Source organism: Phymastichus coffea, unplaced genomic scaffold, assembly GCF_024137745.1.
Source record: "Phymastichus coffea isolate CEN01 unplaced genomic scaffold, Cenicafe_Pcof_1.1 PCOF00063, whole genome shotgun sequence".
NCBI lineage: Eukaryota > Metazoa > Arthropoda > Insecta > Hymenoptera > Eulophidae > Phymastichus > Phymastichus coffea.
This window is the reverse complement of record NW_026706874.1, coordinates 481,384-506,134: the sequence shown is the minus strand read 5'-3', so window position 1 is coordinate 506,134 and position 24,751 is coordinate 481,384. Positions and strand designations below refer to the sequence as shown.

The following is a 24,751-nucleotide window of genomic DNA, read 5'->3' as shown; positions in this document are numbered from 1 at the left end:
ACTTTTCGAAATGCGCAATATCATACACTTCGTCGCATGAAATCGACGGATATATAATCAATCATCGTTGCATTACCAAATATCATCAGTATGTAACTTCTCAAATTGAAGTTTTATCAATCGAAAAGCGAATAATGAAATTCGAGGGTTGCGACTAATCGGACGGCGTCTTTCCGTTGGTCTCTGTGGTCATTGGTCTAACTAGCGCGTGTCGCCCGCGTGCAGAACGAAGGTGAATTTCCATCATTCCACAAAAGAGCGAGATTTAGAGAGCACACAATTTGACGAGAGAACCGTAGAAACAAGAAAAGTAGTGTAGGATCTAACAGCTGTAACAGCTGTAAAGGCGAGGTGTAACGTCGCAACGTCGACGACAACGACGACGTTTAACGATGGAGTCCACGGAGGAGAGGATACTGCACTACCAGAGGGGTATCGACAGGTCTGTCTTAGTCCTCGACAAGCCCAGGGTAAGTTGGACGCATAACCTTGGGCAAAAATCACATCCTGCGAGAGGCTTTTTTTTCTGGAGAATTGTTTTTTTGACGATCTAATTTGTAAAATTCCATACTGTGAGAGTTGCGTGACGTGTAACGACGTCATTGTAGTTCAAGAAACATAACAAGCCACTGCATATTTTCACCCGTGTTTATTTTCCCGATAGTAAACACAATTGCTTTTCGTCAACAGCATACTTTTTTTTTATTCCAGCTGCTTCACTGTATTAAAGCACTGTCTAAGTTACCTGTGACAATGCGACACCTCAAGAGTACTGGTATTGGTCGTACAGTGAATGCTTTACGAAAGATTGAGGATGGAGTTGGTGATGCATCAAAACGTTTAGTGACAAAATGGAAAGATATGGTATCTAATACACCTGACAGTGGTGATTCAGATGAGGCTTGTGTACCAGATGATCCCGATAATTATGAATCAGTCAATGATCAGGAAAACAGTTTGCCTACCAATAACAATCCTGTGGATGACAATTATTTGGATAGTTATAATGGTATTAGCAGGCCAGAGGTATGGATTTCATTTATGGGAATAAATATTTGTGGAGTAATTTTCATAATTTCATATTGTAGGCATTAGACAGGCCAGTACTTTCACCTCCTATGGTTATTGATGTCAATGTCTCGCCAGAAGAACCAGCTCCAAATTTAAGTGATGAGGATAATGAATCAGAGGAGACAAACTACAATCAATCTTCTAAGAATTTGTCTAGTAAGGACAAAGAATCAAAAAAGGACTCAAAATCTTCCAATAGTTCAAGACATTCTAGTTCAAAAGACAAAAAAGAATTATCAAAAATTTCGAAAAATTCCAAAGACACTGGCAATGAAGAACAGCATAAGAAAAAGGACAAGGACAAAACCAAAAATAAATCTGAATCTTCCTGCAGCAAAGACAAAAAAAATTTGGACGTAAAGAAAAGGAAGGTTGACTCGAGTGACAATGAAAGTAATCCTAAGAAGCAGAAATTATCAGTTTGTGAAGACGAGAGTGATAATGATGAGGAACTGAACAATTTTGTAATAGACAATGATGAAGATCAAGAATCGTCATCGAATGAACGTGATAGTGAAGTAAGAGAGTCTTCTAAAGACAGACATAAGGAATCTAGTCTGAAACACAGTGATAAAAGCAGCAACAGCAGCAAATCCAAGGATAAACGCAGTAGCAGCAGCAGTAGTTCCAGGTATGTACTTCGCCTGAACTATCATTCAGAGCCAGGTTACGATGTATCCATTTTATATTACAGTAAAGCCAAATTATCATCGTACCACGAGTTGAAAAAAGACAAGGAGGAGCGGAGCAAGAAGGATGACAAACAAAAGTTAAAAAGTTCACACGGTAGTTCCTCTAGCAATAAGGCACATAACGGTAAGGACAAGAATAAGCACGACAAAGGAGATGACAGAGGGAAGAGTAAAAATGACGAGAAGGATAAGATCAAAGATAAAAAAGATCAAAAGAAGTCTAAGGAGCAAAAAGAGCAGACGGAAAAGAAAAAATCTAAGAGGACTACGATAGATGGAAGTATAGATTCGATGTCAGGTACCAGTTTCGCCGACGCACTGGGTATGTGTTCTATGCCACCACCTAAAAAGAAGAAAGATGGCTCATTGTCCAAGTCGAGTAGTAAGGTTGAATCGAGCAACACCTTATCACCGCAACCGTCACCTACTAAACCTAACCCGTCGAAATCTAAGACTGAATACAAACCGTCGAGCTCGCCAACTCCTGATAGCTCACCAACTCCTGAAGATGTAAGTTATAAAGTTTAACTGTGAAATTTATTAGAGTGTTTGGTAAACTGTTTGGATTTTCAGTCGCTTGCGTTGTTAGCGCCAAACGTCAAATTAGAACCGCTGAGTAATGACTTGAACGAGGAAGTTGACCTTGCATCAACATTACCCGAACCCAGTCCTTTCTATAAGCCACTGCCTCAGGTAAATCACGTTCAACGTAGAGTCGACGAAGAAACGATGTTGTCTCAAATCATCAATACAAAAGTTCAAAGGTAAACTTTTTGATCCGTAATTTTAACATTTTCTGTATAGTAACAATTATTTACTTTATGCAGGACAAAAGTATATTCTGGGAATAAATCTGGCTGGACTAGCGTGCCGAGTCTTCAAGAGATTTGCATCCGCGTGTTAATAGAGAACATAGACGCGCTGGAGTACACCGGTGGAGTACCGTTTGACATTCTTAAACCTGTTCTCGAGCGAGCGAGCGTTGATCAACTGTTCATGCTAGAATATCACAATCCTTATCTGGTCGAGGAATCAGATCAGCTGTGGAAATTTCACTGCAATAAATATTTCAAGAATAAACTGAGAGAAGAAATGGAGTCGTGGCGGGAGATGTATATGGTATGTTACTTCTTTTACTATTATGGAATATTTGCTTTACTTTGAGTTAATTTTGTTTTGCATTATGCCAATGATAATCACAGATAAATAAAAAACGTAATACTGAAATATAAAATAAAAGCTTCAAAATGGTTTATACTATACTTTCATCGCATGGACATTATCGACTTGAACTTAATAAAGGAAAATATTTGCAGCGTTGTCTAACCGAGCGAGAAGCCAAATTCAAAGCTATCACAGCTAACATCAAGCAATCAATCGATAAATCAACTCCAGTGAGATCAACAAAGCTTGCCTACGTGGATCATTTTGTGAAGCCACCACGAAATGTGTTAAGACAACAGGCAAAGTACGGCACAGCGAAAGTGACGACATCGGCGTCCGATCTCAAAAAGAAACTAATCACCGGCATCGCTGTCCCTAGCAGTAGTAGTAGTAGTAGTAGTAACAGCAGCAGCAGCAGCAGCGGTAACAGCAGCAACAGCAGTAGTAATAGTGGCAACTCGAGTTCTCAAGTTGAGAGAATCTCCGTTCCTCCACCACCAGCTTCTAGATCCAGAGCTCCTTGTGAGTATTATTACGCTTTTCTTTCTTGACTGTGCAATCATGTTTTACTTGACAAGTGCTCTAGTTTTCGGGATATGACAGATCGTGCTTCTAAAATAAAAGTCTTGTGTTTATTTTTAAATAAAGCTTTTGAAAGATAGTTCTGTATTTTTTCAACAAAATTTTCTTTTACAAACAGTTTATAATTAATCTTGTTTAATAATTAACCTTCTTTTTTAGCGGCACATCCAATAAAAAAGGCAAAAGCTCCTCTAATGGCGAAAGCTCTGCAAGCAATAAAAGGACGTTACAAGCGATAGTGCACCATTTTTCATTAGCGCATGCTTAATTGTAGAAATAATTTTATCATTAACTATTTTAATAATTTATTGTTGAGAAGCCGTGAAAAGAAGAAAAATTATGCATTTATTCTCGACGATTTTTGGCGTCATTGTAAAAAACAATGAATTTGGGAAATAAAGAATTGTTCAGTAATGTTTTTACAAGACAAATACTCGTGTTTCCTGTGACAGTCTTATTTGTACAGTTGCATTCTGCATACGACATACAGATTAATTTGTAATTTTTTAAAATAAAAATAATAAAAAGACGACCTGTCATCATTGCATGTACTGTTATTCTCCAACAATTATCATTCAGTTGTAGCATTATATAATAAGATTGCGCATTTATGATAAAGGCGAAAAATAATTTCGTGTAGTTAATTAATGGTAAATCAATTACCTTCTGAACGTGTGGAAATAGTGAAAACGTGGAAAATTGTTTGTGGCTTTCTAAATAAAACAAATTTAATTTCTTACATCAATTGTTTTTATTTATAATGAAAAAACGTTTTTCCAATCACTTAAAAAATAAGTTTTTACTTTTTTCTTTTTTTTAGTTCTTGAAAAATCTAATTATTGCTTTCTCAATTGTCAAGAGGAACCAGCTCACAGCAAAGATATTTCAACATTCTCTTTTTTATTAGAATTTCATTTTCCTATCAGTGCTTTTTTCAACAGCTGTATACTTTATTACATTTATAAAAAAAAAATTCGCCAAATTTCCTCAGTCTACTATTTACAAACAATGTAGCTAATCACCCTAAATAATCCATTGTGATGTCAAATAAGAAAAATAAAGTAACGAAAATTAAAAAAATTTTGAGACTCAAACCAAAGAGTTGTTATCCGTTACTAGGCATTATATGAAAATACTTTTTGGATCATTGCCTTTATTGATGAAATACCAAATTACTTTTATAATACTCAATCGAAATTTTGTAATTTACCAACAATTCCATTTACATTATACGAAATCGAAAAAGATTTAAGTTTAGGCAAAATCTAAAAAATTAGAAACTGGTAGTGTGTGCGTAGGTTGAAAATGTATGACTCAGAACGTTAGAAAAAAATAAATATAAATCAGTTGATTATGGCGTTAGTTTTATATAAAAAGGACAATGTTCTTCAACGATTAAACAACTGTAACAAAAAAATTGAAAAATAAATATGTTTGGTGATATTTGAACATTGAGTTTTTTCTCTAAAAATCTAAGAGTTAATTAACTAAAAACTAAACGTTTTATTATATACAAAGAAGCTTTGTAAAGTAAAAAAATCAATGTCTGGTCAATTTCATTAAACAATTTATCAAACGATGGAAAATAATAAAAAATTTTGTTGATAACCATCAATTTATTTTACTAAAAATTCTTTTTTCCCTTTTTTAATATATTAAACGATTCTGTACACCCAACACAATAACGTTCGCATATTTGCAGGCATTGTTTTTTTTTTAATTCGCACATCCACTTTATATTAGCATTTTCGATTGCTCATCAAAAAAACGATCTACCTTGGAAAATCTCCATAGGGATGTTTCAAAATTCTGGTTTGCTTTACTTATTTTGTTTTCTTATTACACACACATTCTCACTTTTTTATGTACACAGTTTCTTTTTTTGTTTCGATGAAAATACTAATCGAGTTTGTTTTGTTTCACAGCCACCATGGAACCACATTCATAGTGGAACCTCCACTGAGTTTTTACCGGTCGAACAAGGGACACATGGCTTTTATTCAATATCCTCGTTCACTTATGGTTTACGTTGTTCCTATACATACGAGGGAATTGTTCTTGTTATAATAGCGTAGTGATAGTATACTCGAACAACTTGTCACGAACGATTGAGGATTTGATGTTGATGAAACATTCGACGAACTGCTGAAAACATTATTTTTTTAATTTTTACTTCATACTTTAATAAAAATGAATCATCTAATCTAAGTTTCAACACAGAAATAAATTTTAAAAGTCTCTTTGATTTTTAGTATGTTTTTAAAGTAACATAACTTAAATAACTTACGTGTTTGCTGTTTTGATGTATTCCTGAGTCGACCAGAGACGTACCACACCGTCTAAACTAGAACTAGCAATGTATTCACCATCTGAACACCAATCTAAATTCATAATTGAATCTTGGTGGCCTTTTAATTCGGTGAGTACAGAGTTTGTCGCCAGGTCCCATATCGCTATACTTTTATCATCGCCTGCAAAAATAAAATACGTTTTCGACACTCCGTGCGCAAAGTGCGTCTTTCCCGCACGCTCGGCAGAAAACGTGCGTTGAAAATTGCACTTTCCACACGTCGTATCAAAAAATACGGTACGGCACATGTTCGGGAAAGAGTTTCTCGTCTCGTGTTCCCTTCCACCCTCGCTTCGCTCGGGCGTAAAAGCCACACGAGACAAGAATCTACTTTCCCGCACTTGTATCGTAATGTACTATTCTTTTGAATACAAACTAATTTGTTTTTAAGCTTAACTGGGGATTGTATTCTGTTTAAAGAGCATTGGCTATCGAAGTAAAATTTTAATTGAAACCTTGGCTTTTAGAATATCAACGATTTTTGTTTCTTTGAACTTACCAGCAGCAGCCAGGTACTTTCCATCAGGACTAAAGGCAAGACTATAAATAGTAGACTGAGCACCAACGTAAGACCTCATGAGATTGCCGTCGTCCTTGCTCCAAAGTCTAACAGTCTTATCAGAGGAGCCAGTTGCCAAGTACTGAGTATTAGGATGAAATCTCACGCACTAAAATTAATAAACAATGCCGTAATTTGGTAAATCGTTGACCTTTTTTTTTCAAACTTACGTTTATATCCAAAAAGTGACCAGCAAATATTCTAAGTGGAAAAGTCCTATCTAATGACCATAATTTGGCTGTTCTATCGTGAGAACCGGTAGCTATATACAAATTAAATACACTGGTGTCCATGCACCATATAGGATAATTGTGACCGCTGTACAAAAAAACAGCGAAATTAACAATCAAGACACACTATCCAACTTAATAAATATTACGAATTGTTTCCATTATATACCTATAAACAGCAGCACATGTGTAATCATTAAGTCTCCAAGCCCTCATATCTTTGTCACTGGACACTGAGAGCAACACGTCAGGCTCGCCTATGAATCTCATGTCATGAACAACGTCTGAGTGACCCCTGAGTACAATTGCTCCTGCTTGATCGCTAAAAAAATGCATAATAAAACATTTATAAGAACCTGATTTTGAATAATAGAACGTGAATACAAGTTATTGTATCTTACATATCGTTGTCATCTAAAATTTCAACAGACGGCGAAGAATCGCAGGCAAGTGTGATGCTGGGATTCCGAAACCTTGGCCTTGTGAGGACTGTGTCGCCAATACCCCACAATCGAATTTCCGCTGTACTAAATCCTGCTGCCAGCCTGTCCATATTCGGTGTGAGAATACCGCAACTGGCACTATAATAAATAAATAAATAAATAAGTATTTGCGTATTCAATTACGATACAATGAGAAAAGACTAGAAGTTACTTTTCAGTGGCGTTATTGACGGTGAAAATCCTGAGTGGCTGGTGAGCACCGTTACGCATCAACCTGATGGCCTCCTGAAGTTCACGCATCTCACGATCAACCCCAGTTCCGCAAGGTTGCTCCACGTGGCCATTGATCGTTACATCAGCCCTTTTTTCATGCTCGTCCTCGCACTCGTCGACTGTAGAATACAGGTCTGACAGGTTTTTTATGACCGTCACATGTGTGTTGATTACCTACAGAATCAGTTATTTGTAGCACTCAATTTTGAAAGAAACCATAATAAATCAAGGTTTTAGCTGAAAATTACCTGCATAAGAATGACATGACCATGTTTTACCAAAAATTTTTGTAGAATCATATGTGCCTCATCTGACAGGTCAACTTTGTACTTTCTTGTTCTGAAGGCATTCACAAAAGGTCTCAATTCAATATCTTGAATGGAGAATACACTGGACAACTCTTCTAAGAAGTCTTTCTCTGTGTCCGATGTGAAATCCCCCTGATGACTTCTCATGAACTGCACTGCAGTTTGTCGGTTGCCTGCATGCAGCATTTCCAGGTACAGGTGACAGAAAACTGGATAAAGGATATTCCTTAATTCTATTTTAAGCTTTTCATTCGTTAACCCATTTATGCAGTGTTTCAGCCTGTAAAGTAGACAACTTGTTAACACAGAACATATAGTATTTGCAATTGGTAACTTACTTTTGATAAGCTTGATCAGCAGCAACAACATCATTGGAAATTGCACTAAAAACAATAGAATTGTCTCTGGAAGTGCCACACTCTGCTGTAACACTTAATGTCATTTCCTCACTGCTACAGCAATTGACCTTCTCTGTCTTCTTGAACACTTCTGTATCCTGTAGATGAAACAACTTAAATGTTTAACATAACTTCAACATATATAATGTTCATCAATCCCTGATAACTGTCTCATTAATATTCATAATTTTTATGTCACTGGACTGATGTCCTCTGACTAAAATTTGCTAGTAGAAAAATATTTACTTTCAACTTTGTCAAATTTCAAATCTTTCAGTGTTACTGTGTACTCAATTCACAAAAATATAACTTTTCCAGGTGGTTTTGTTTCATAATCTGTCAATAATGAAGCCTGTTCTCAGTAATGATTTTAATAGCTAATAGCCTTAAGTTCACCAACAAGCTCTCTCGCGGATATTTAATCGTATAATAATCTAACGAAAACAAAACTTTTCCCTGCCATAGCAGCAACATTTATCATATAAAACAGTTAGCAAAAATTTAGTGGAAAGAGCCAAACAGACGAGACAAAACAAGTGAAGGTTGTGTGTCACTGTCCCGCCCAATCGAGATCATTTGATAGTAAAAATTGAAGCTTGAGAACCAAACAAAATCCAAACTAATTTCATGCTGGAAAAGAGTCAAGAATCCACGTAGCCTCAAAAGAGTACATTCTCAAGGAAAAATAAATCTATGTAAAAAGGCGAAAAGAGGGGGATGGTAGTAAACAATGTGTGAGGTTATGTTCGATTTGTATGTGTATGGTTGTTGAAATGATTCTGACCTGGTAACGGCGCCGCTTGAGATAAGACTCGAGGGTCGCGCTGACGAGATCGTGCTTGTTGCGTTTCATCTTCATCTGGCCAAGGACACGGGCACTGCGGCTTGCCTGCCACGCAACGAACCGCCGTTAACGGGGAGCACGTTGGACGCCATCGGGGGCCTACACCACTGATGTGAGAGCCGAACACCAGTACCACACACAAGACATCATATAGATGTTACAGCTTAAACACGAACGCCGCGCCGCCCTTGTTTTTTCCTCGTTCTCTCTCGCTCTTTTCTTATGGGACGCATATATACATATATATATATATTAGTATATATTCGCAATGAAGCACACTATCTCTACGCGCTTTGAGATTGGGCGCATAACCTAGAAAGCGTTTGAATTGATACCCGTCGTCGCCGCGCACGCAAGCTTTTTCTAGCAGCAAAGAAACTATTATTTGAAAACATTAATAATACCTATTGAATGTGCAAAAAATTGCTGCTAAATTCAAGATAATTGACCAAATTTTCCTGTATGGCGTTTAATCTTTTAAATAATTAATAGATACGAGTAATTATTTGCCTACAAGGAACAAACAATTTAGATAAGTATAGGTAGAAAATAGTTTCGTAGGCCGAGGCCGGTCTGATAGGTATTTTTCATCTAACTTTAACGGCGCTTCAACGTTCCTGAAATATTTCACGACTGAAATTTTCAATTATGAGTGTTTTTCCCGTGCCTATGCATTGGAAAATCTGACGAATAATATGTTGCTCCAAGAAATCGCTAGAGCAACGTACTTTATGTGACTGGCTTTAGTAACGATTAACTACGAGCATGCTAATGTTGGATTATAGGAGTTGCCTTTCCACTTTGGCAGCGAATCCCCTCTGACTCATATGACAGTCCAAATTCTACACTTATTCACTAATCAAAGTACTTTCGAACCCTATAAATGTATGCGTTTTTAGTTATAGCTGTGGTCGATGATATATTATAATAAAAAGTTCGGCAGTGTATTTTATTTCAATCAATTATTTGTACAAATTTTTCTATTGTTTAGAACATACAACATTCGTTTATTGAAAACTAAATTCATTTGATCTTGTATAAAGCAGTTCACAAATGAGTAACCGCATTATTCGTGTGATTTATAAATTAATTATAATTTGTTCGTTATATATCATACACATAAATCAATATATAATAAAATAGAACATAATTATTTTTGTAAAATCAACAATTAAAGAAAAATAAATGAAAATAAAACCACGCCTGGTCGCTTAGTCGAATTTTGTCTTTCATCCTCTCTTTCTATTTAGTGACCTCGCTGACGAACTTATTCCACGTGGTTGCGGTGTCAGCTTGATATTATTCGGCTAGCATTTCCACATAGATATTTCTTCTTTATTCGTTTCTAATGCAAGCTATGAGGTTGATGATTTCATCGATGAATACGTAATCCTTCTTCAGAACACCTTCGACAATTACCATATGCCGTTTTCAACGTCTCGTCTGACAGCACATTGTTCGTTTGAATTCGAGTAGACCGCTGGCTGAATTCCGCCATTAAGTCTCGACCGACGTCGCGCCTCGAACCTGTGCAACGGAAAATAGGATGCCTATTGCGCTTTAAGCGATTCTCGCAGTGTTTGACGTTATTGCACAAGCTTAAGTTGACGTCAATGTAGCCCGTGCGGACGGCAATATTGAATGAAAATTTGCTTTGCTGCAATTCTGAATAAGGTGAGAGTACGATTACAATACGGAATCTCTTGATCTCAAACTCGATTGTTTTATAAACACTGATTCGAAAAAAAAAGAAACGGGTCATTGCATTGATATTTTTTCGATTGTTATTTACGACTATGTGAATCTAGCTCCTCATTCTGGACGGATCTTCGCGTAGAGATAAAAAAACGGCAATAGGTATATGTTTACAAACATAGATCTCGTTCATTGTATTACGCATAAGTAATGGGAACAACGCTATGATACTCCGCTAATATTTTTATTACGAAAATATACATTTCGATTTAACCTGTTCACGGTCTATTTTGCAACGCTATTGATCCTATACAGAAATTGGATATACACTGTAAATAACCATCGTTCGGACGCTTTACAGCCGACGAAAAAAAAAATTCAAGATAACATTATTGATGCGTCGCATCGATGTGTCGCGTCGTCATGTCTTTCGATAAACTCGAGGCACAAATCACAAAAGTCACGCACCCAAATTTATCGGCACAATCACGACGTCTTACTTTAGTTTGCCATCGTTGTTGCGCTCGTGGTCAAATCTCCACGACTCAGCCGAGCATTTTGCCGTTCGGTTGGCCGATGGATGTTGAATACTCACTCACGATGAGCTTGTACTCGTCATCGAGCTCGTCCTGCACGAGGCTGAACATCGTAGGGCTTTGCATCAGCTCCTCGCTGTCGGTTTTACAGCGTTTTGCGGCTGCGCCAGAAATGCCAATGTTGTGCTCGTGCGTCGGGGGTTGACTGCGAGAACTGATCCTAAGGATTGCTTAGATTAGATAGTGGTTTTATTGGTCTACAAAAAATAACACATTGCAAGATTACCCTCGACGAATGTATCGTTTTAATGGCAGTCGTGTCCTCTCTCTCTTGACTACTTCTCGTTACATACATTATATCTTTAGGTGCAGTGAGGTGTCCATGGGATCGTTCACAGTGTGTTTTGTCTGTTTTGATCTTCGGAATACAATCCGAATTTGAACAGTGCAAAGCTGTAACTCGTAAAATTTATCATTCAAGCGCTGCTATAACTTTATTAGAGTTTAAACTAGGAGGCCGAGACACGAGTCAGACGATATACAAAGTTTCATAAGGAACTAGACGCTTGTGTAACCGAAGATATTGCCAATTAACTAAACGAGAAGCCCGATGGCTGGACATTTTATTGTCACGGCACGTTATCCTTTCGACCGAGTAGTGCACAGATAAAGTCAAAGTAATTGTTTGCTCCCCCCCCCCCCTCCCCATACTTAAACATATTTTTATATTTGTTAGGTCTGCTACGTAGTTTCATAGCAAGCTTCGCGGTATTGAAAAAAAATACTGTTTGTAGCTAACTGAAATTTGGGATGAAGAGATAAATTTAGAATAAAGAAATGACTACCTCGCGCAATCTGGCGAGTTACTAGTTAATGTGTTCGATATATCAGTGCAATACTGTTTACTACAATAAAATTGTAGTTTTTTATTCGTCGATCCATCATAGATGCATTTGTGAGATTATCGTATAGTACTCAAGACAATAAGATAAGGTCCGCTGATCTGTCGCGTCTAAAGTTCACTGCGAGGTACCAATTTGTAGCTTAACGATCAAAACGATAAAGTATATCTCGAAGATATATCTATATACAGGTACAACGAATGGAAAAGACGCGTAGCAAAATTGAAAGAAAGCACGTAAAACGTCAAAGTCGACACGCGATATAGCGTAGCCATTGGCATTTCTATCATTTAACCTGAAAGTTTACGCTGATTACGAGATCAAGATATCTTATCGATCTTGGTGAACCCTATACGGGCTCTATCCAGTTGTTGCGCCAGGCCGCGCGCGAGGGCGAACTTGAAATCGACATCTCCATCGATCGCCTCCGGCCGACAGTCACGTAACGCGTGCGCAGCGACCACTTTAACCTCGCTCGCATGCATTTTCAAAACGAACAGACGGTCGAAAATTTTTAATCGACTGTTCGAACACTAATTTTTGTAATTTTGCGGGTTGAAGATTCAGTGCTGGAAGTTAAAGTTCAGAAGAAAAAGAAATTCACATAATTTTGTACACGCGTGCATTCATTCGATTAGAACTGAATGAAATTTGAATAATTATTTGCAGTGTTTGACGCTGTTCCTCTGATTTATTTCAATAAATCGGTTTATTTTCTCAAAGTAATTGCCAGAAAGTGCGATTTATATAAAAAATCATTAATATAGCGATGATTACAATTCTACATGTAAGAGACAATAATAATACAAAGTGAGCACTTACGACTGCTCGTATTTACGCGCACATTTCTCACTCGATAAAGTAGAATCTATTCGTCTGTCTGTAGCAGGCAGTTCACACCAGTACCTCTTCTTCGTACAGCCACTCATTCGTCAGTCAGTCACTTTCGGTGTGTAGCCTTGGGAGCGTGCGAGAATAGAGCGAGAGAGAGAGAGAGAGAGAAAGAGAGAGAGAGAGAGAGCGAGAGAGCCGAGCGTGTTTGGTCGTCGCGGGGCGAGGATGCCGAATACAATCAGTAGTGGTCGTCCGGGTGCAGCAGGCGTGACCCTCCTCCTCGCTACGAGTGGTGTGTGACTCAGAGTGAGCTTTATCGCGCGGTAGTGCGTGCGTTAAGGATATCGATCCCCTCAACGATGTACGAGCTTGTTTAAGCGAAAGAGGAAAACACGAGAGCGGGCAAGAGGAAGAAAGTGTAATGGATCAGCAAAAAAACAGACAGAGCAGGCCTCGACTGCGCGCCCACGGCAGTAATTCTGCGAGGGTGCTTGTTTTCGATCAACCTGAGACTGCTGCTGGAGCTAGTGCCGATAAAATGGAATCCGATGTGTCGCGAAAATTGCTGCTCGCTCAGCAAATCGAGAGCAAAGAAGCTCCCGCACGACCAGGTAAAGCGCGCCTTTTGTTTTGATTGATTTTTTTTGAGAGGTGTAGCCCTCGCTGTGACTAACTATCAGTATTCCTGTGTTTAGCAAGCCCAGAGTTGTCCAACCTGCTCCGTATGAGAAATTCTGCTATTGGAAAGTCAGCTCCCTCACTCTCTGTTCATATGGTCAGTATTCTGTCCAATTTTTTTCTTGTAATCTGATGTGTGTTTATATCCCAAAAAAATAAAAAGTAAATCCTTGTTATTGTAGCGAGACTTCAACTTGCCTCGAAGAACAGCAAAGGCATCTCATAGAAAATCATTCATCTCTACCACATCACCAACCCTTCCAAGATGCCATTCCCCTCTGTCAGGTAACAATCCCTTCTGATCATCTGTCTGTGTTTGTGTATGTTTTCTTTTTTTATATGTCAAGACTAACTTGACCTTGCTTTGTCAATAAATAGCAGGTTATTGGTAGCTTGACAAGATTTTGTAAGTTTTTGGCAAGCTGTATTAGTTTACATTGCCTATGTAAACCATTGCCAAATTTTATTATTCACTTCAAGTTAATGTGCTATTCACTAATCATCTCTCAGTCAGAATACTTATTAATAATCCATGTATCGTTTAGCTTTTGTTCCAGTTGTTGGTAGCCCATTGGAGAGCCCTCGAATGTCTTGTAGTCCACATTTTGCTTTTGTTCCAATTAAACGGTAAAAGAAAACCTTGGCTTATACTTCATAGTAACAAAAAATTAATTTTGTACATTTTTTTTTAGAATTGGAGGTGGTGCTACAAGCACGGGTGACGGTAGACGTTGGTCGGTCGCTAGTTTACCGTCTAGTGGATATGGTACTACTCCTGGCTCCAGTAACGTTTCGGTAAGCTTTGCTATTTATAAACATTTGCGGATCAGAAAAAATGGAGCATTCGTTTACGTTTTATTAATGAAAAGGAATCGATTGACATATATACGTGCATCAGGTAGGCTACATACATATGTATGCATGCCAAGTTCGGACTACTTCGCGTTAATTGATCAATATCCGTTATGCAAAATTATCGTACGACGACTCTGTCGACGTTTTTATCCTTATTATCGCGGGTTTTTCCTCTTCGAGCCAATTAATATGAAAACAAAAAACAATGGTAATATTGTTTTTCATGAATTCGTAAAATTATTTCATTTATTCATGAGCAATTAATTTTCGTAACTGAACAATTGAAACTAAATACACCTTGAAACTGTAGCTCGTTAAGATCATCGTCTTGTTTAGTCATTAACTAATCGTTAACTAATGAGATGCTAATTGCATCTTAATTTCAATCCTCGTATAGTCACAGTGTTCATCACAAGAGCGTCTACATCAACTTCCAAACATCCCAACAAAGGATGAGCTGCGGATGTTATCTTGTCACTTCTCCAAGCCCGGAACACCATGCTCATCGACTCATCCGGGATTTCCAGGAACTGTTGTCACATCGGGGGGTAGTCAAGAAGACGAAAATGGACGAAGATCACCATTGCATCGTCCACGCTCCAGAAGTCTCAGTAGTCCAAGTCGTTCGCCAATCTTAGACAGCGAAATCGTCATGATGAACACGCTATACAAAGAGAGGTTTCCTAAGGTGGGTTGTTGCCTTATCAGGCATAATGCTGATAAGACTACCAAGTTGCGGGTGTTATCAGAAGGAAATGCACAGCAGGCTTTACTATTATGACTCTTTTTCGCTAGCGTTGTGCAGTTCGTTGCACGCTGTTATTTATGTTTTTTCGTTATTTATTTGGTTTTATTGACAAGTTAAGCAAAAAAGAAATTGGCTACTAGAATACGCACACGAGTTGAAACATTAAAAGTTAATGTTGTTTTCCTAGCATGACTTCTGCGTACATTAATCATGCGCATAATCTGCTGACGTAATTTAATATTTTTCGCTTTGTTCTCAATCAATCAAAGATCTCATGCAAAGATAAAATGCATCCACGGACTTTTCAATTAGAGTTGCAGTCACAAGTCTATCTTAAGCGTTAAATTAAACTCACCTTGAGAAATACAAATTTATCGATGCTTTTTTCTCGTTGGCTTGGTAAACCATAAAAGAAGAAGAAAAATTGACCGAGCAATGTCAAAATAACTTACAATCGCTTGCGAGATATCAATGTTTATACATACCCGCGTTGCAGGCAACACAACAAATGGAAGAGAGATTAACAAACTTCATCAACGAGAACAAAGATATTGACGAGTATGAGGTTGTCAATCAGAAGGCGCAAGATTCCTTACCGATTTTACGATTCGTTCATCATCAGGTAATCCAGATAGCTCGAGATTGTCTGCAGAAATCTCAAGAGAAACTCATTACCACCCGATATTTCTACGAGATGAATGAAAATTTGGAGCATCTTCTTATGGAGGTAAGATCGAACATAATTCTGTACTGGGATTGATATTAAACTTCTTCATTTGCTTTTAGACGAAAGATAAATCATTGGACGCAGCAACCCGTTTGACACGCCTCATCAAGAAGCTTCTCCTGATAATCTCACGTCCAGCGCGATTACTCGAATGCCTCGAATTCGATCCCGAGGAATTCTATCATCTCCTGGAACAAGCTGAGGGTCAAGCTAAAATCACCATCGGGATCGAGAAGGACATTCCGCAGTATATTATAAATAAGTTAAATTTGAATCGTGATCCCATCTCAGGTAACTAGTTACGCAAGTGCTTGTTATGACGGCCAAAAAGTTATTTTTTATTTTTATTTATTTGTTATTTGCTTGTTTATTTTTATTTATTTGTTGTTCACGTTTTTATTTTATTTCAAACTTTGTTAGTTCGTTTCTCCCAAACTGACTTATTTTTAAATGCGATAATTTTACTTACATTTATTTCTTTTCTTTCGTAGAATTGCAAGAAGAGATGAATAAGCTAGAAGATTCGGCGAGCTCAAGTGACAGTAATCTACAGTTAGCAACGTCGAGTCCTGATAAAAAAGAAGAGGAGAGAACACAAAGAATTCCTTGCGAGAGCGACTACGAGATATTGAAGTTGATAAGTAATGGCGCATATGGAGCTGTTTATTTAGTTAAAGAAAAGTCGACGAGACAGAGGTTCGCCATGAAGAAGATCAATAAAAATAATCTAATGCTGAGGAACCAAGTGGAGCAAGTGTTTGCTGAGAGAGATATTATGAGCTTTACTGACAATCCATTTGTTGTTTCTATGTACTGCAGTTTTGAAACTAAGGTATACTCGGTTATTTGGTGAAATTAATTGATAGAGTGAACATATTTCTTACTTTGCAGAAACATTTGTGTTTGGTAATGGAGTACGTCGAAGGTGGAGACTGTGCCAACTTACTGAAAAATATCGGTCCACTTCCTCCAGATATGGCGAGATTTTATTTTGCTGAAACTGTTTTAGCTGTCGAGTACCTTCATAGTTATGGAATTGTTCATCGTGATTTGAAACCCGATAAGTTAGTACTTGAACATTTAAGAATTGTTTTATTTATTTAGTTTTTAAAAATATTGTAATTACGTACTCGTTTTTCTTAGTTTACTCATCACGGCACTAGGTCACATAAAACTTACAGACTTTGGTTTGAGTAAAATGGGTCTCATGTCTCGTAAGTATCTGATCTTAAACAAAACTTTTCTCGTACAAAAAATACACTTATTAATCATTTGTAATCATTTCAGTTGCCACAAATCTTTACGAAGGTTACATTGAAAAAGACACGCGGCAATTCTCGGACAAGCAAGTTTTTGGCACTCCAGAATATATAGCTCCAGAAGTAATATTACGGCAGGGTTACGGTAAACCTGTCGACTGGTGGTCGATGGGTATAATACTTTACGAGTTCCTTATCGGTTGTGTACCATTCTTCGGTGAAACACCCGAGGAATTGTTTGCTCACACTGTCAATGGTCAGTCATGCAATTCAAAATAAAATAAATTAATCATTTTGTCGGGCGATACCACCGGAAGTTTCATTGTTTCGCTTTTTCAATTGTTTAGATGACATTGAGTGGCCGGACGAGGACGATTGGCATGTGCAACCAGAGGCAAAGGATATTATAACGGCATTGTTGCAGCAAAACCCTCGCGATCGTTTAGGTATTGGTGGATCACACGAGGTTAAGGATCATCCTTACTTCTATGAAGTTAACTGGAATAGTCTTCTCAGGCAGAAAGCCGAATTTGTTCCTCAATTAGCTAATGATGAAGATACTAGTTATTTTGATAGTACGTTAAAACTCCATTATTAATATATTTTAAGTACTTTTTATTTTGTCCAAGTTGTCTAAGTATTTGAGTAGAATCTAAATTAAATGTTAATCGTAGCATTATTTTGAATTTGCATAATGTAATTTTATAAATATGCATAGCATAAATGATGACACGACAGTGTTTGAAGCATACAAAATTTATTTATTGAAATGTTTATGTAACAATAATTGTCCGATATATTTTTCAGCTCGCATGGACCGTTACAATCACGATTTAGGTGACGACACCGATGACACGGATGACTCACCATTGTTCGGTTCGTTCTCATCATACTCGCCGCAATCACGGAAGATCTCACAAACTCGTCCGCCGAGTTTCAACACCACAGACAACGAAGCCGATTCGTTGAAGAAGCAATTGTTCCGAAATGAACTTGAGAAAACGGTGGCTCAACTGACCTTGAATTCGCCCTCGTCTGCTGTTTCCACGCCATTGAAATTGGAAGAGACCGGTATGATAAATAATTTATAGCTAGTTTCACGTGCACGTACTCGTCTGGTTTTGGTTATGCGTATGAGTCACCTGTCTATGTGTAGTTCACAGCTAAATGTATGCTCCTTCATTCTCGATAACAGAAAGGATAAATAAATTTGATCGAAAACTTTGTTGACGTTATTAACTCTTCTTGAGGTGCTCAAATAGAAATACACGAGTTCATGTATAAAAAATTTGTTTTATCCTTGGTAAAAAGTCATTTGGACAGATTATTTTCAGCCTTTAAATCTTTCTTTTATGCGGCTTTAAGAATAAAAGTATTGATCTTTGTTCTAAAAGCAATTTTATTATGTATAATTCGTTCACACTTCTTCTGACAAAGCACGATTATTTTTACAGTAGACGTCCCTTCTCAATTATTTATGAAATTTGAAGTGACTTGAACGACTAAAATTTTTTTCTATCGCGAGTTAATGTAACTTTTCGTTTTATAACCGAAGATGGTCAGAAGAATAAGCCGCCTATGAACACCAGTCTCACCGAAGTAGATATAAAATTATCAACCCCCTCAAAATTATCGGCATTATCAGACTCGCAGTCAACGCTCAAGAAGTTACCACCAACACCAAGCCCATGTAGTGGAGGAATACATTATCACAGTACACCCGAAAGCTCGCAAACTGAATCTGATGACATCAGTCCTCAAATCCAACGCAAGAGACACGCTCATGCGCGCGATAAGCTGCCCAGGTTCAGTATTTCCTTCGATGATGAGAGTAACACCACGTGAGTGCCGCTGCTATGTAGTGCCTAAATCCTATGTTTTTTTTCTTTAATGTTCTTAGCTTAGCTAGTACTTTTGTTTTTATTTTCGAGTTACTTTTGTTTGAACTGATGAAACGTTCTGGTTATTTGGCAGTATTTTTTTTTTTTTTCAATAAGAATTTTTGTATTTTTGCTTGATGAACATTCCCTAATAACATGCTGAATTTTCATTACTAAATCTTCGTAAGAATATCTTCAGTGATTTGAAAGTAATTGTACAATACTTTTTTCTTTTAATTTTATATACTTTTAAACCCAAGTACAGTCTACTTTTAGATAGTAGCGAATCAGAAGTTCTTTTGTAAATGAAATAAATCATTCAATGCTCATAGTCATCTCATTAAACTATTGATCATTTATAGACAAACGAATTTGAATGCTCAATATTAGTGTACACGTCTAAATTGCTAAAAACTCGTCTTTTTCTTTGCAATGTGATAAATGATTTTCAACCGTCCCTTCGTTTCGTAGTGTTGAATGATTCAAAATCAAAAGTTTACTATTCCTACGAGCTATGTGTGTTATCTTTAATATTTAACGTTTACTGCATTCTCTAACATTGATGATCATATTTTCAGACTTAATTTAACAGCATCCAATACCGATTCCGCCGATGACAAGCACAATTCAAGTACAGATTCTTTTGAATCATCGACTGCTTTGCCTTTGCTGCCGACTGGCAAACAAAAATCACGTTCCGTTATCAAATCCGCGTCGACCAGTGGACTTTCACTCGTCATACCCACTGGCGATTTTTCCAGTATGTGCAAAAATGTTTCTTACGATTCCATTGAATTGTTTGTATAAATTTAATGATGTTTTTAGTTGATAGTTCATCGTCGGCAAATCAGAGTATTGAATCACCTGGAGGCTCGTCGACTGCTTCGTCTCGTGATACCTCGCCTTGTCGAGAGCTTAGTCCATTAGTGACAAGCCTTAAGCCTCCTATTATTATACGAAGGGGTCCAAATGGTTTTGGATTTACCGTGCATACGATAAGGGTTTACTATGGTGATAGTGACTTTTACACTATGCATCATCTAGTCATGGTAACGCTTATTCTGTGGCTATATTTATTTGCTTTTTCAAATTTGAATATTTTCTAGGCTGTGGATCAACAAAGCCCGGCGTTCGAGGCAGGTCTGCGACCCGGCGATTTGATAACACATATAAACGGTGAGCCTGTGCAAGGTCTATTTCACACGCAAGTGCTGCAGTTGATGTTGAGTGGTGTTGACCACGTTACGCTTCGAAGTACTCCACTGGAGAATACAAGTATCAAGACTGGCGGTCGTAAGCGCGAATTGGCACAGAGTAAGATGGCTAGAAGGGCATTACATCAGAGACAGAGGAGACAGAAGAAAGATCACTCGGACAAGAAGCGAAAGACAAGTTTATTTAGGAAAATTAGTTCCAAGAGGGCTAGCGCTGAAATGCAGCAGGTATGAGTGTTCGCCATCAAAATACACATTGTATTTAAGGTTGTACTTGTGTTTCTATTCTAAATGTTGCTTATATTTACTTTATTATTTTTACGCTAGAATGTTGTATGTTTGGATAAATTTAGAAGAACGTAGGCGTCAAATATAGTAGATGCAGCCAAATGATTTAGGACTGTCAATTAATTTAAAATTGTAACTTTGCCAAATTGTACTTTAGCCTTCATAATATGAATAATTCTTCATATTATTATAACATGAAGTCATGTGAATTTAGAAATTAGTAAAATTAATTACACAATTGAAGCATTCAGAAGAAAATTGTAATTATAAATTTTGGATTTAGCTCAGCTGATGCTTATGTTTTGTAGAACTGTAAATCTCTTATCACATAGATTTATATTTTGATTTCGATTTCTTTTTCAATTTTTCACAATCGACTTGTATGTACATACAAAATACACAGCACCATTCGTTTTATTTTCAATTACAGCCATTAACTATCAGTTGTCCCTTGTCAGCACCCATTCTACCCAGCGACAGCAAACCACCTCTTATGGTATGATTTCCGTTTGTTCATTTTCCTTTTGATTAGTTTTTTTCATCATATTACGTTTGACACTTTAACATCGACAATAAAGACGAAAAATTTGGGTAGTTATTTAAACCTGACTTAAAATCATGACGATTGAATTTGCGTAGATGGCAGCTGGTTTATGTTCTCCGTCAATGGTCACTCCATCGCGGTCGTTCCAATCGTTTACGCGCTCGCAATCGCAGCAGGACACACCGTCGCATTTTAGTCCGTCCTCGCCGTCTAGCCGTCCACCGTCTGATTCTTATCATTCGACAGGTAACCCTATTTTTTTGTTTACTCGCAAGTCTTCAACTGAAATATTTATTTTTTATTGGCAACTTTTCAGGTAACTCATCCCCGTATTCATCACCAAATACCTCGTCGCCTTGCTCAAGTGTGCCAAGTGCAAGTGGCCAAGCACACTATCAACGTCCAAGTACTTTGCACGGTCTCAAGCATAAGCTGCATATAGCCGCGAAGAATATTCACTCGCCGAATCGTCGAAAATCTGTTGGTCACATACCATTATCGCCGCTCGCGAGGACACCGAGTCCATCACCTATTCCGGCCAGTCCGACGAGAAGTCCAAGTCCTCTGGCTTTTCCTACTGGTCATCAGCCAGGCAGTTCCAACACGACGCAGTCATATAGTCCAGGTAATATAAATGAAGTTTTTGCTGTAGCTTCTAAGTAAATAAATGTAAAATGAGATTGTTGTTAAATCGTTAAATTATTAAGGAGCCTCATTATCAACACCAAATAGTCAGAAGAAAACTTACGGCCGTCCGAAGTCTGCCGAGCCAGGATCACCACTGCTTCGTCGTGCATTAAGCCCAGACCGTTTGCATCCACGTTCCGCTGAAACGAAACCGTCGATTTCGCCTCTTGCCAATAGCGTTGTTAAAGTACAACCACGCCTGAGTATCGCACAGACGACTTATCCAGAAAGTTGTACTTCCGAAGCAGAAACGAATGCCGAGGCAAAAGAACATGGAATCTCGCTGAACGTATCAAATTCCAGCCAGTTGCCGAGAATTGCCGAGGAAAAGGACTCTCCTACCGGAAATAAAGATCTAGTTGATAATAGTGGGATAGTGAGAACTGAAGTGGTTAACAAAATTGTCAAGCAGATTCAAGACGAATCGTTGGAAGGCTTCGAGAGAAAGAGCGATACTAAGTAAATACGGTGACGCGTTTGTTAATGTTTTTCTCATTATTTGCTGCTACTTGGCTGATTGGGTGAGAGGGTGTTTGTTTTTGAACCGTACAGCTTTTAACGTAACATTTTAAACAATGACACTTTCAACTGCAACGTAAAAAAAATAAGTACGAATTAAAAAGAGATTCAGAAGCATATATTTTGCTAGCAACTTTTCAATTTATGATAATCTCTAAATTTCGATAAATCTTTTGTGAATGTTTACCAAGCACATGTACGCACCATATCATGATATTGAAGGGTAACTTAAATATGAATAAAACTATTTTGATGAATTCTGATACGTTCGAATAACGTTCTCAACGAAAAGTTAACTGTTTCCAGTTCAAAGACAAACGTGTTTACCTTTCTTCGGCTATCAAAGTTATTTTGCAGCATTGCACTGATAATTTCCACGAACCATTTATATAACTTAATTTTACCCTTTTGTACATATTCGTTTTTATTTTTTTATATTAAATCTTTTTCTTCTTTCTTTCTTTTTCTTTTGTAGCGTTAAGTTTATTTTAATAAACGAATAGGCGAATGAAAAAAGCGTTGAAAAAAGTTGATTCTGCTATGGTTTTTGCAATCACTGCCTTTTGATTGGAAGTATATATAAATTGTTTCATTATATTTTTTCGGTTGGTCTGCGATGCGCTTTTTGTATTTTCTCTAGCACCTGTCACTATAGGTAAAATAATATGTAGCAAAGCATACACTGAAAGCAAATAATTAATATAAATAGATTAAAAACAAAAAGATACAAATAGCTCTTTTTGGTAGTTAGGAGCCACGTCAAGCAAGGTAATAATATTACTTTTACTGCTAAATCGGACTGCAGTATTTGTGATCTCATGGTATATCTCATCATATCAATCTCTATTTTCCATTTCAATATGTACTTCGATTTCGAATTTTGTGCCAATAAAATATGTGATGCAAGGAAAAAACAAAGTAACGTTGAATTAAGAAAAAATTCCAGTGTATACGGTAATTCTTATTTTTCACTTCGGTATGCAAAACATTGAAGAGATATGCAAATATTAAACAGTCGAAAAAATCATCAAACGATATTTATAACCATTACAGATTGTAAATTTATTTAAAAGCAAATTATTGTTATAGCGAATAGATAAATAGCGTCTTTCCTAGAATCTATATCAGAACTCGTTGTAATATTTTATGTTATAACGCATAGATAATCGCAAATCATTTTAGACCAACTATACATCGTTATGACGTGTTTTTCCAACCTTCGCTAATAAATAAAAGCTAACGTTGCATGACAATTTAAACGTGCAAAACTATAACTATTGATTTGAAGATGAAGAAAAAGAAGTCGAAATACGTGGTTATCTCTTACACATAATAATCAGCGTGAAATTTATTTGTACATTTTTTCTGTATATGTCGGCGAACAATCTCTTATTGATATTAATGTTATGAGTGTGAAAATGTTGTATAAATCTCGGATTTATTCATGAAGCATTTGTTTTTGGAAATTTGAAAAATTTTGCCAAAAAAACTTCGGTTACATTAATTGAAGTTTCTTTAGCACATAAAATGTTTGGATTGCAAACATTAAAGAAAAAAAGAATTTTATTGGTTGATCGTATTTTTTGCACGGCAAAACACTTTTTAACGATCAATCATAATTCTGGTCTATAGCTGTGATTATTTTTCCCTCTTCCCCTTATTAAGAACGTAGGTAATTTTAGAAAATATGAAACATCTACTTAATTGATATTCTATTTTATTAAGAAATCCATGTGTAGCATCAAAATCATAATAGCAAGTACACTCAATAAAATTTCTTTTAATGGATATAAAAAAAATTTTGCGTTTTACTATGCATAGAAAGCAAAATTCACATCACTTCCACCATCCAATTGCATATGTACAAACGAAATAGTTATTTGTGTTCCCTACGACGATTAACTAATTTTTCATTCTTGCCAGAGTCGTGTTCGGATTATCTTACAGGCGATCCTTTATCATTAAAGTTGCTTGCAATACAACTATACACAGAACTCAAAGATATGCATTCTTATATTTTTGTTAGTATGAACTGAATCGACATAGGTTCGTACTGATTTTACAATGCTAATTGCTTTTATTTTGAGTCTCTGATGTACTATTCCATTTCAAAAATAGAATACACAATCCTTAAATACGACCTTGATAAGAATGGACAATTTTTTAAATATTATAGGTGAGCCAAATACAACTATGGCTGAGATTTTAAATTTGAAAATTTTTTCTTTTTGAAGTTAAAGATCTGCTTAAGAGGGAATGCTGGATATTTCCTAATTATCCTATTTTTTGCATGGTAACCATCGTTGTTTTCTTCTGTGTGATATTTTTTTTTCTTTTCGAAATCATACATGTATAAACTTTTAATGCAAATAAATTTGTTTCCCTCGTCTTTTTGTAGAAAGTGCACGTTTATGTGTGAGAATGGATTATATATATTGTCGTATGTAATAAAAAAATATGTTGATTAAGTA

At 36.8% G+C, this 24,751-nt stretch overlaps 3 protein-coding genes and 1 long non-coding RNA gene across 7 annotated transcripts; 2 read left to right on the top strand and 2 right to left on the bottom strand.

Annotated features, from left to right (window-relative positions):
* Nucleotides 1-227: 227 nt before the first annotated feature.
* Nucleotides 228-4,204, top strand: LOC131667071 (transcription elongation factor B polypeptide 3). Its single transcript, XM_058940259.1, has 8 exons — nucleotides 228-470; nucleotides 712-1,026; nucleotides 1,089-1,702; nucleotides 1,766-2,273; nucleotides 2,337-2,527; nucleotides 2,591-2,882; nucleotides 3,080-3,449; nucleotides 3,669-4,204. Exons 1-8 carry the CDS (start codon nucleotides 393-395, stop codon nucleotides 3,746-3,748), a joined length of 2,448 nt encoding a protein of 815 aa, XP_058796242.1. The 5' UTR covers nucleotides 228-392; the 3' UTR covers nucleotides 3,749-4,204.
* Nucleotides 4,205-5,132: 928 nt separating this feature from the next.
* Nucleotides 5,133-9,267, bottom strand: LOC131667072 (TAF5-like RNA polymerase II p300/CBP-associated factor-associated factor 65 kDa subunit 5L). 2 transcript variants are annotated; one of them, XM_058940260.1, is made up of 10 exons: nucleotides 8,855-9,267; nucleotides 8,011-8,168; nucleotides 7,613-7,952; nucleotides 7,303-7,538; nucleotides 7,050-7,229; nucleotides 6,818-6,970; nucleotides 6,589-6,736; nucleotides 6,359-6,527; nucleotides 5,797-5,980; nucleotides 5,133-5,654 (listed from the first exon to the last, which is right to left on the bottom strand). In XM_058940260.1, the coding sequence occupies exons 1-10, from the start codon at nucleotides 8,927-8,929 to the stop codon at nucleotides 5,534-5,536; spliced, it is 1,764 nt and encodes a 587-aa protein (XP_058796243.1). In that variant the 5' UTR covers nucleotides 8,930-9,267; the 3' UTR covers nucleotides 5,133-5,533. The 2 variants fall into 2 exon arrangements, with proteins under 2 accessions (XP_058796243.1, XP_058796244.1); XM_058940261.1 differs by having other exon boundaries at nucleotides 5,136-5,651; nucleotides 8,855-9,266.
* A 444-nt stretch (nucleotides 9,268-9,711) lies between these two features.
* LOC131667229 (uncharacterized) lies at nucleotides 9,712-12,985 on the bottom strand. The gene is made up of 3 exons (XR_009302164.1): nucleotides 12,870-12,985; nucleotides 11,432-11,598; nucleotides 9,712-11,365 (listed from the first exon to the last, which is right to left on the bottom strand). It is a non-coding gene; the product is annotated as an uncharacterized LOC131667229 (long non-coding RNA).
* Nucleotides 12,986-12,991: 6 nt separating this feature from the next.
* LOC131667218 (microtubule-associated serine/threonine-protein kinase 3) lies at nucleotides 12,992-24,713 on the top strand. 3 transcript variants are annotated; one of them, XM_058940492.1, is made up of 22 exons: nucleotides 12,992-13,492; nucleotides 13,577-13,656; nucleotides 13,742-13,844; nucleotides 14,105-14,186; nucleotides 14,252-14,354; nucleotides 14,812-15,102; nucleotides 15,659-15,889; nucleotides 15,949-16,180; nucleotides 16,381-16,721; nucleotides 16,781-16,953; nucleotides 17,033-17,103; nucleotides 17,177-17,404; nucleotides 17,496-17,723; nucleotides 17,956-18,219; nucleotides 18,704-18,953; nucleotides 19,607-19,788; nucleotides 19,854-20,077; nucleotides 20,135-20,470; nucleotides 20,961-21,026; nucleotides 21,170-21,320; nucleotides 21,391-21,699; nucleotides 21,782-24,713. In XM_058940492.1, exons 1-22 carry the CDS (start codon nucleotides 13,303-13,305, stop codon nucleotides 22,222-22,224), a joined length of 4,578 nt encoding a protein of 1,525 aa, XP_058796475.1. In that variant the 5' UTR covers nucleotides 12,992-13,302; the 3' UTR covers nucleotides 22,225-24,713. The 3 variants fall into 3 exon arrangements, with proteins under 3 accessions (XP_058796475.1, XP_058796476.1, XP_058796473.1); XM_058940490.1 differs by having other exon boundaries at nucleotides 12,993-13,492; nucleotides 18,704-18,989; nucleotides 21,782-24,711; XM_058940493.1 differs by lacking the exon at nucleotides 20,961-21,026 and having other exon boundaries at nucleotides 18,704-18,989; nucleotides 21,782-24,712.
* Nucleotides 24,714-24,751: the final 38 nt, after the last annotated feature.